The sequence below is a fragment of the Bos grunniens genome, chromosome 7 (assembly GCF_055505025.1).
Source record: "Bos grunniens cultivar Pamir isolate PY7600 chromosome 7, Bosgru_T2T1.0, whole genome shotgun sequence".
NCBI classification, from domain to species: domain Eukaryota; kingdom Metazoa; phylum Chordata; class Mammalia; order Artiodactyla; family Bovidae; genus Bos; species Bos grunniens.
Window position 1 is genome coordinate 18,598,164 of NC_141171.1, and position 10,069 is coordinate 18,608,232.

At 55.7% G+C, this 10,069-nt stretch overlaps 2 protein-coding genes, 1 long non-coding RNA gene and 2 other non-coding genes across 19 annotated transcripts in view; 4 read left to right on the top strand and 1 right to left on the bottom strand.

The window, feature by feature from the left end:
* Window positions 1-322: 322 nt before the first annotated feature.
* On the top strand, window positions 323-2,202 carry PRR22 (proline rich 22). The gene is made up of 3 exons (XM_086409942.1): window positions 323-537; window positions 636-698; window positions 1,085-2,202. Exons 1-3 carry the CDS (start codon window positions 408-410, stop codon window positions 2,182-2,184), a joined length of 1,293 nt encoding a protein of 430 aa, XP_086266068.1. The 5' UTR covers window positions 323-407; the 3' UTR covers window positions 2,185-2,202.
* A 1,868-nt stretch (window positions 2,203-4,070) lies between these two features.
* On the top strand, window positions 4,071-4,150 carry LOC147368747 (small nucleolar RNA U2-19). The gene has a single exon (XR_015168697.1). It is a non-coding gene; the product is annotated as a small nucleolar RNA U2-19 (small nucleolar RNA).
* Window positions 4,151-4,322: 172 nt separating this feature from the next.
* On the top strand, window positions 4,323-4,392 carry LOC147368748 (small nucleolar RNA U2-30). Its single transcript, XR_015168699.1, has one exon. It is a non-coding gene; the product is annotated as a small nucleolar RNA U2-30 (small nucleolar RNA).
* Window positions 4,393-6,237: 1,845 nt separating this feature from the next.
* Window positions 6,238-10,069, bottom strand: part of CATSPERD (catsper channel auxiliary subunit delta) — a 37,705-nt gene continuing 33,873 nt past the window's right edge. For all 15 annotated transcript variants that reach the window (XR_015166792.1, XM_086409909.1, XM_086409904.1 and 12 more), the window contains 2 exons: window positions 7,863-8,020; window positions 6,238-6,556 (listed from right to left, as the gene is read on the bottom strand). Coding sequence is in view for 14 of the 15 variants with exons in the window: in XM_086409909.1 (XP_086266035.1) it covers window positions 6,319-6,556; window positions 7,863-8,020 (396 nt within the window). In the remaining variant the exon portion in view is untranslated. The remainder of the gene's footprint in view (window positions 6,557-7,862; window positions 8,021-10,069) is intronic.
* LOC147368750 (uncharacterized) lies at window positions 6,397-6,752 on the top strand. Its single transcript, XR_015166805.1, has 2 exons — window positions 6,397-6,535; window positions 6,643-6,752. It is a non-coding gene; the product is annotated as an uncharacterized LOC147368750 (long non-coding RNA).

A 10,069-nucleotide genomic window follows, 5' to 3' on the forward strand; every position in this document is an offset into this window, starting at 1 on the left:
GTTCCCAAAAGGCCTTGACAACAAAGAAGCCATCAGAGCCCATGAGATGGGGCCTCATCCTACCTGAGTGTGGATCAGGGTGGGCTGCCTTGGAGGAAGGGGCCTCAGAGCTGACGGGCAAGCCATGCTGGCAGAGGTGGAAGGCAGCAGACCTCACCCAAGGTCCACCATACCCTCTGTGATGCCCGTCTCTGGCTCCCTTGGTTTCCTGGTCCACCCCTGCCCACTCCCCACTCCGCCATTACCCGGAACCTCGACTGGTGGGCGGGCCACAGCCTGGAACCCGCTGCCCGGAGTAACCGGACAAACAGAACTCCACAGGACTCTGAGCCTGTTCTCTGGGTGGGCCACCTGTGCTCCCCACCTGCTGCCCTCCTGGCCCGCCTGGGTCAGGCCCCCGCCTCCCTATGCAGCACCCCAAACCCTTCTACGCACCCACAGCTCCCCAAGAAGGCTTCAGTCCCCAGGGCCTGGATGCCACTGATGGGCTGGACAGCCAGCCCACTCCCGCCTGCACAGAGCCTCTGTCCGCTGTGGGTATGAGTCGGTGGCGGGGGGCGTGGCCATGGGGGCAGGGACTGGGGCTCTGTCCGCCAACCTCAGGACCCCACCTGCCTGCCTGCTTTTGTCCACAGGTTCCTCCAACCTGTACCACCCCCCAACCCCGGAGAAGGAGGTGTTCCCAACCCCTCCAGCAGGTACTGGCCTCCCGCCAACCCTTGAGGACTGGGGAGTAGGCGGGGCCATCCCGTCCCCACCCCTAACCCTAGATGGCTTCCCACTCCAAAGCAAGGCCAGTGTCCCTCATCCCCTCGAGGGAGCCTTGACAGTAAGGCAGGCCTATGACTCTTGTCCCTCAGTCAGTCCCCAAAGCCAGGTCTGTGTCTCCAGTCCCCCATCCCCCCTGATGAGCCCCCAAAGCACATCCTGGGTCCCCAGACTGGTAGATAAACCCCCAGAGGCAAAGCCTATGTCCTCATCCCCCAAATGGACCCCAGGGTTGGTCCGTGTCCTGTGTCCCCCTGATGTGCCCCCCAGGCAGGTCCCAGGACCATCCCTCTGAGGGCCACCCTCCTGGCCACAGGTTTCCAGATGGCGCCCTGCGGGTGCTTCTTTGACCCCCGCATCTACCGAATCGAGTGGGCTGCCACCGACTTCGGCCAGTCATCCCTGTACAAGCTGGTGGCCGTGGGCGATGGGGGGCCAGCTGGGGCCCCCACCTCGCCAGGCACTTACCTCCTGGAGCCCCAGCACTACCTCAAGGCCCCGGTGCCACCCCCACCGCCCGCACCATACCCCCACTACCAGCCACCGCCCCCTGGGGGCCCCCAGTACCTCCTGCCGTACTTCCCGCCTGAGGGGCCGGGGCCCGAGACCATGGGCTTCATGGGGGACGGGGGGCCACCCACCTTCGTGGAGCTGCCCCGGCCCTTGATCAAGGAGGGCCTGCCACCACCACCACCCCCCAAGGAGAGCAAGCTGCCCCCGCTGCTCATCACGCTGCCCGCCGAGACCGCACTGCCCCCAGGCACCTATAGCCACCTCAAGGGCCGCCTGAGCCAACTGCACGGGCCCGGGGAGCCCTTGACCTTCCCAGTCAAGGAGCCGCCCCCCAGCCCGCTGTACCCACCGGTCCCCACTGAACCCAAGGCAGCCGATGCCGAGGTGGCCCCACTGGGGGCGGGCGAGGCCAGGACCCCGGAGGTGGCCCGGGCCTTCGTGCTGCCCGAGAAGGTGCTGCTGGAGGATGCAATGAAGCTCTTCGACTGCCTGCCGGGCAGTGCCGAGCCCGAAGGGGCCCCACGCAAGCCCCTGGGGCCTGGGCCAGCCCTGCCCGACAGCGGGGGCGGCGGTGACGACTCCTCTGGTGACATCCGCTCGCTGCACCTGCCAGACGAGCTGCTGTCCTTCGACTACAGCGTGCCCGAGATCCTGGACACTGTCTCCAACGTGGACTACTTCTTCAACTTTAAGGCACTGGACGAGGAGCCGCTGCCCCGTCCGGGGCCCCCTGCCGCCAACACCACAGCCTCTGTCCCCAGGGCCGAGCCCCCTGGCAAGAGGAAGGCGGGCAGTTCCACCACCAAGAAGGGGCGGCAGGGCAGCAAGGGCAAGCAGGCCACGGGTCCCACGACTGCTGCCTCCTCAGGGCCCCGGCAGGACCTGGGAGCCACCCCCCATTAAAGCGGATTTGACCTCTCAGTGCTGTGTCCGCCCAGTGGCATCAGGGCCATCCCCACATCCTCCCTGTTGTACAGTGGGCCCCAGGCCATGGGGTGAGGCCCTGCAAAACCCCGAGGGTGCTGGACTTACAGAGCAGAGTAGGGGAGCCCTAGATTCAGATTTGGGATTCTAAATCTAGCCATAGAGAATCCACGTCAGCCGGCACTTTGGAGAGGTGGGAACTGCAAGAATTTCACTTCTGTGTTTGGGAAAGTCAGGGCTGCCCAGAGATGAGCAGGGACTGGCCTGGAGACACAGCAAATGCGGGAGTTAGGGAGTGGCCTGCATATCCCCGACCATCCCTCTGAAGCACACTATGGGTAGGAGGGGGGAAGGCCTTAGAGAGGCCTGCGGGCTGGGCTCAGCCTCTACCTACCTGGCAGGGCAGGTGTCGCCAATGGTGAAGGGGCAGGCCCCCACCCATGTTCATGCAGACAGCTGGGGTGTGGAGGTAGGTGCTGGTTGGAGGAGCGGCACCTGAGGCCTGAGGGTGGGGGCTGGGCAGGGATGCAGGAGATGGTGCCTGCCTGGTACACGGGTGGCTGAGAACAGGCCCGCATGTGATGGGGCGTGCAGAGTGCACCTGCAGCCCAGGTGAGGCCCGAGGCCTGGGTGGGCGTGCCTGTTCCAAGATGGGCAGGGGGCTGCGTCCCCTCATTGGACCCAGCTGCGCATGGCAGGCACAGGGAGCCTGGGATTTCAGTTCTCACACCTGTTCCCTCCTGCCTGGGCTCCTCCCGCTGCATCTACATGGCTCCCAGCCCTGTGGGTCCCAGGCCAGGCTCTCTTCAGCCCTTCCCACTGGAGAGTCTGGAGCAGCTGCTGTCCATACCCTCCCCTGAAATACTCAAGGTGACCCTGAAGGGGGTGACGTGCAAGGAGGTGAGGAGAGTTGGGGGCTTCCCTAGTGGCTCAGTGGTAAAGAATCTACCTGTCAATGCAGAAAACAAGCATTTGACCCTGGGTCGGCAAGATCCCCTAGAGACGGAAATGGCAACCCACTCCTGTATTCTTGTCTTGCGAATCCCATGGACAGAGGAGGGTGGCGGGCTACAGTCCACGGGGTTCCAAAAGAGTCAGACACGACTTAGCAAGAAAACAAACAAGGAGAGATGGAGCACACCTCTGGAGTGGGCCAGCCCTGCCTGCTTCCCTCCCCTGCAGGAGTAAGGGTCCAGGTTCAGGGCTGCGTCTCAGGGGCTTTCACTCTTGGACTCTGCTGGGAAGCTGGGGGGCTTGACTGGGATCCAGGAGATGTCGGGGTGGGGGATGCCATGTGCTGGCACCACATCTCAAGCCCACAGGGCTCGTCTCCCTGAAGCCTGTTTCAAGGCTCAGGGAGGCGGGGGCAGCCCTAAGTCTGCACCTGCACTTACTGACTCTCCTCTGAATGGGACATGGGCCGAGAGAAGCCAGGAGCTCACTTCCCTCACCTCCCTTGGAGCCCTCCTCCCTGCAGCCGTGTTAACGGGTGTTTTTGAGACGCACATGAAGTGCCCCCAGTGACGGGGAGCCCCTGGCAAACAAGGTGGATGCAAGGGGAGGAGCTTGGTTTTCTGTAAGATTAATGTGGACTGAGGATCGTGAAGCATGGCATCCCATCTCATGACCGCCCCCCATCAGGCCTGGAGGGTGGATGGGGCAGAGCAACTCAGCCCCTGATGGTGGGACAAAATGACTAGCTTGAACCTGGGCCCATGTCAGTGAAAATACCGAGTCCTAACCACTGGACTGCAAGGGAAGTCCCCGTATTAGGCAATTTAAATGACCATGGCATGGAGGGGGTGCTTCCCTGGGAGTGGTTAAGACTCCAAGCTTCTTCTCTGAGATCTGCTCTTACTGAAGTGGATCAGTGATGAAAGTAACCAAATCTGAGCATCAGAAGACCACCCAGTGTATCTGATGCATGATCTCTGTAGTTCTGAGAAGCAAAAGAATAATTTAAAATAAGGGGTATGAAGGGGTGTGTGTGTGTGTGTGTGTGTGTGTGTGTGCGCGTGTGTGTGTGTGTGTATAGGTGACTGGATAATTAAGGGGCTTATTGGTGGGTAAGTGAGAGTTGGTTGTGGGTGTGCTTGTATGAAAGGCTGATCAGTTCTGACCAATGATGAAGATTTTACTGCAGAACTTTATATAACTATGAAGGTTTCTACACTTGATCTGAGCTCAGAAAAAAAAAAAAAAAAAAGACTCCAAGCTTCCACTGCAGGGGGCATGGGTTTGATCCCTGGTCAGGTGACTATTAGGGCTTCCCTGGTTGGGCAGCTGGTAAAGAATCCACCTGCAATGCAGGAGATCCCGGTTTGATTCCTGGGTCAGGAAAATGACCTGGAGAAAGAATAGGCTACCCACTCCAGTATTCATGGGCTTCCCTGGTGGTTCAGACAGTAAAGAATCTGCCTGCAATGTGGGGGACCTGGGGTCGACCCCTGGGTTGAGAAGATCCCCTGGAGGAGGGCATGGCAACCCACTCCAGTATTCTTGCCTGGAGAATCCAGGACAGAGGAGCCTGGCGGGCTATAGTCTATGAGGTGGCAGAGAGTCACACATGACTGATCAACTAAGCACAGCACACACCACAGGGAACTGTTAATAAGATCCCACAGGCCTCCAGCCATGGCCCAAAACAAACAGAAAGCAAGTAAATGACCATGGGATGTGTTCTTTTAACCTAAGAGTGATCAAAAAAGTTACAGAGAAAATTTTCAGTAGAATGAGACGGTGTCCTGCACCACCTGGAATTTGAAGGATGTGTGGGAGAGGGAAGCCCGCTGAACGGAGGGACAGACTGATCCAACATACATATACATCTATGTGTACAGTGCATATATACATGTATACATGCCCATATATGTATCCACGTGTGCACATTTATATGCTTGTATGTGTGTACTTGTAGATAGGTGTGTTATTTACATCTATGTTCACATGTATTTATCCATACATGTACACATGTGTAATTGTATTATACATACACTTGTGTGACACATCACCCACATATATATGCATGTGTTTACATGAATGTGTATCATACATGTACACACATGTATGTATATTGCAGATATATATCACACACGTGTGCAATATCCACACAATATCCACACATATACAATATGCATGCACACACATGCACATTATCTACACACATGTATGTGAATGCCTTGCTGCTGCTGCTACTGCTAAGTCGTTCAGTTGTGTCCAACTCTCTGCAACCCCATAGACGGCAGCCAACCAGGCTCCCCTGTCCCTGGGATTCTCCAGGCAAAAACACTGGAGTGGGTTGCCATTTCCTTCTCCAATGCATAGAAGTGAAAACTGAAAGTGAAGTCGCTCAGTCGTGTCTGACTCTTTGCGACCCCATGGACTGCAGCCTACGAGGCTCCTCCATCCATGGGATTTTCCAGGCAAGAGTACTGGAGTGGGGTGCCATTGCCTTCTCTGATGTGTATGCCTTACCCATGCTATATACATGTGTGTACATCTCTCTGCATATATATATGCACACCATCTGTACCTGTATGTATGCCTAACCCATGTACATATAAAGTATGTACTATGCTTCCAAATCTTATTCATGGACATCCCACAAGTCTACGTGTGTTCATTTGTATATACGTCAGGGTTTATCAACAGAGATGGACTCTTGGGTCTCATCCTTCTCTAACAGAACTTATCATGTGTCTGATATATCTCAGGGGCTTGCAGATGAGCGCACCACATGCCTGGGTGAGCTCATTTCTCCAAGCTCCTGTTCACTAGTTTTTTTTTTTTTTTTGGCCATGCTGAATGGCTTGTGGGATCTTAGTTCCCAAACCAGGGATCAAACCCCTGCAGCGTGAAGTCCCAACCACTGGACCAGCAGGAAGTCCCCACCAAGCTCCTGTTCACTAGGACTTGGGCTGTCCCCCTTATCCTTATATCCTTACACATGTAGGTGCTATAGTTAAGAGGGACTCTGATGCCAGGATGTCCAGGGAGGCTGATGGGTATAGAAAAACCACAAAACGCGAGTGATACATGCTGCCACTAGCTATTTTCATAAACCCTTTACAACAACTCTGCCCTCTCCCTGGCATTCCCACCCTCCACAGGTGCTCAGCACCTGCCCCAGAGACATGCACAAGACTTCCTGCATCTTTGGTACAGTCTGACCCAGAAGCCGTTCCCCTCGAGGCCCTGCTCGGTGTGCAGCAGCTGGGGGATCATGTAAGCCAGCCAAACGGACAGCAAGGTGGCCGCCGTGAGCAGGACAATGGTGATCTCCGGCGGGAAGATGGACAGTGGGAAGGCCCCGTAGACGTAGACGCTGAAGGTGGTCTCCAGGCGACAGTAGCTGCGAGGGGTGGGTGGGTGGAGTCTGTGGGGCACCGCCTTCAGGGGCCCCGCCCTTCACCCCAGCAAGCTTTTTTGTTTTGGCAGCTCTGCTCAGCTCGTGGGATCTTAATTCTCCAACCAGGGATTGAACCCGGGCCCTCCGCCGTGAAAGCAAGGAACCCTAACCACTGGACTGCCAGGGAATTCCCCAGCAAAGATTTTAAAACCCACAGGAATGACAGCTGGGCCTGGAATGGTTACTCGGGACACTGAGTTCCATTCATACCCACTTCTCTCTCCTCTGATCTGTCATCCTCTTTGTATTTTGCAGAGGTCATTTTTCCCCAGGGCCCCTGTGGTCCCCTGCTCTTGGGACAAGGGGTCTCCCCTCCATGCCCAGGCTATCTTGGGGGTGGGGCAGAAGAGACCAAGAAACTGTTCATCACACAGAGGGGGTGTGACGGGGGCCACAGCATCCCTGAAGTGGGGGTAGCAGGATGGAGGGAAGGGCACCCAGGAAAGGGGACCCAGGGGGCGAGTAGCCAGGGAAACTGCAGGAGGCAGGTGGGGGGAGGGGAGGGGCTGAGGCTCCCAGGCAGGCCCCTTCCCCCCACTGGGTGCCCCCAGGGTTTCCCCAGCCTTCCACCCCTGACGTCCCAGAGGTGGTCTGGTCTGGGGCCCCTAGGGAAGGCAGGGTCCCCCCAAGCTTTTGAGGGTGGCTTTTGTGTCCATCTGGAGGGGAAATGTGATGGGGGAAAGAATGCCACCCACGTTCCCCCTCCCAGTGGGAGATGCTCACGATTTGATCCAGCACAGTGGTGAATATTAATAATACTCAGCTCTTAGGGTAGAGGTGGGGTGCCTGGGAGGCCAGGCCCATAACCTGTGTCAGTTTCCGTGGCATTAATACTCTGGCCAGTGCTGATTTCAAGTTACCAGTGGGAAGTCCGCCGGCTTGCAGACTCCCTGAATATCTGAGGGTTAGTGCTTGGGAGCCTGTCTGTGCCCACCAGTGAGACATAGCCATGGGGGTGACTCTGATTCCACAGGGTAGGGACAGGGGTGCTGCTGGGCATTGTTATTCCCCTTAGGGCCTGCCGTGGTCTCTGAATAAAGATTTACTTAGCCAGTGAACAAATGCCATCCACGACTTAAAGTATCACTCTTCCCGGGGATGGTCTGAGCTGTTGGGGGATTCAGGTTTATCCAGGACCTGCCTAAGGGTGGCAGAAAGTGGGCCCCACACACGTGTGGGACCTGCCCTGGAAGCGCCAGCTGTCTCCCCAGAGGCCCCCGGTGCACAGCGACTCCCCTCATCCACTCACCTGTAGGATGGATCCACGATAGAAATGAAGAAGATGTAGATGCCATTTCTTTGGTCGAAAACAACCTTGTTCTCTGTTTGGCCTCCCAAGATCTGATATGGGACGTCAGGCCATCTCAAGGGTTCATGGTAGTTGGGGTCATGGCAGCTCATGTAATTCTGGGGAGGAGGACAAAGGTGTGCTCGCTGGCCCTGGGGGTTGGGGAGGACTGTGGGAGCCCTCCGACACACCCCATGGCACACTGCCATCCACCAGCATCTGTGGCTGTGAATCTAGGGCCAGGTGCCCGCTGGGCAGGCCAGCCAATTTGTGAGTGTGGATCCGTCTTCCAGCCCTCCTCCTTCCTGGTCTGCCCAAGCTTGAGGTGGGCTGCAGGCATAGTAACTCCTCTCCCCAGGGTCCCTTGCAGCTCTGAGTCTGGGGGTGAGTCTGATACATGTGCTCTTGGTGTTTGTTATGAGCTGGGTTGAATTCCTCCCCAAATCATATGGGGAAGTCCTAACCCTCAGGGCCTTGGGCAGTGTCCTTATTTGGAGATGAGGTCTTTTAAAAAATTAATTTGTTTATCTATTAATTTTTGGCTATGCTGGGTCTTCGTTGCCCCTTGGGCTTTTCTCTAGTTTAGGAGAGCAGGGGCTACTCTTTAATTGCGGTACAAGGGCTTCTCATTGTAGCGGCCTCTCTTGTTGTGAAACTTGGGCTCTAGAGCACACAGGCTTCAGTAGGTCTAGCTCGTGGGCTCAGTAGTTGCAGCTCCTGGGCTTTAGAGCACAGGTTTAGTAGCCGTGGGACGCACGGGCAGAACAACTAAACCCGCACGTGGCAACCACTGAAGTCCATGTGCCCTAGAACCCATGTTCTGTAACAAAAGGCGCCACTGTGATGAGAAGCCCATGCACTGAATGTGTGAATCCCCAACCCCATTCATGTTGATGCACCATCCCCTAGTGGGATAGTATTTGGAGGTGGGGCATTGGAAAGAGATTTGATGAGGTCCTGAGGGTAAGGCCCCTATAAAGGGATTATTTCTTTTGTAAGAATTGACACCAGAGAACTAAAGCAAGGTCTCAAAGAGATACTTGCACTCCTGAGTTCACAGCAGCACCATTCACAATAGCCAAAAGGTGGAAGCAAACCAAATGTCTATGGACAGATGATGGATAAACAAAGTGCGGCTCATACACACTAATAGAGTATTGTAGGAGCTTCTGACACCCTCTACAACATGGATGAACTGTGAGGACGTGATGCTCAGTGAAATAAGCCAGACACACAAGGTCAAATACCATCTGATCCCACCCATGTGAGACCCCCTAGAGGAGTCAGATCCTTAGAGACAGGAGATAGTGAGGGTCAGGTGCCAGGGGGAGGGGACAGGAGTCAGTGTTTCATGGGGACAGAGTTTCAGTTTGGGAAGAAGAGAAAGTTCTGGAGATGATGGTGGGGATGGTTGCAGGACAATGTGAATGCGCTTAATGCCACTGAGCTGTGCACTTAAAAATATTTAAAATGGTCAATTTTATGTTATGTATAAGTAAGTGTTAGTCGCTCAGTCGTATCCGACTCTTTGCAACCCCATGGACTGCAGCCCACCTGGCTCCTCTGTCCATGTGTGTTTGACCACAGTTAAAACAAAATTTTTAAATTATTTTAAAAATTTATTTGGCTGTGCCTGCTGTTAGTTGGCAGAGAAGGCGATGGCACCCCACTCCAGTACTCTTGCCTGGAAAATCCCATGGATGGAGGAGCCTGGTGGGCTGCAGTCCATGGGGTCGCTAAGAGTTGGACACGACTGAGTGACTTCACTTTCACTTTTCACTTTCATGCATTGGAGAAGGAAATGGCAACCCACTCTGGTGTTCCTGCCTGGAGAATCCCAGGGATGGGGAGCCTGGCGGGCTGCCGTCTGTGGGGTTGCACAGAGTCGGACATGACTGAAGCGACTTAGCAGCAGCAGCTGTTAGTTGGGGCTTCCCAGGTGGCGCTAGTGGTAAAGAACCCAGCTGCCAATGCAGGAGACCCTAGAGACACGGGTTGATCCCTGGGTGGGGAAGATTCCCTGCAGGACGGCATGGCAACCCACTCCACTAAGGTATGAAGGATCTGGTGACATGACCAGGGATTGAACCCCAGCCCCCTGCATTGGGAGCTTGTAATCTTAACCACTGGACCACCGGGGAAGTGCCTAACAATTAAGAAAAAATTTA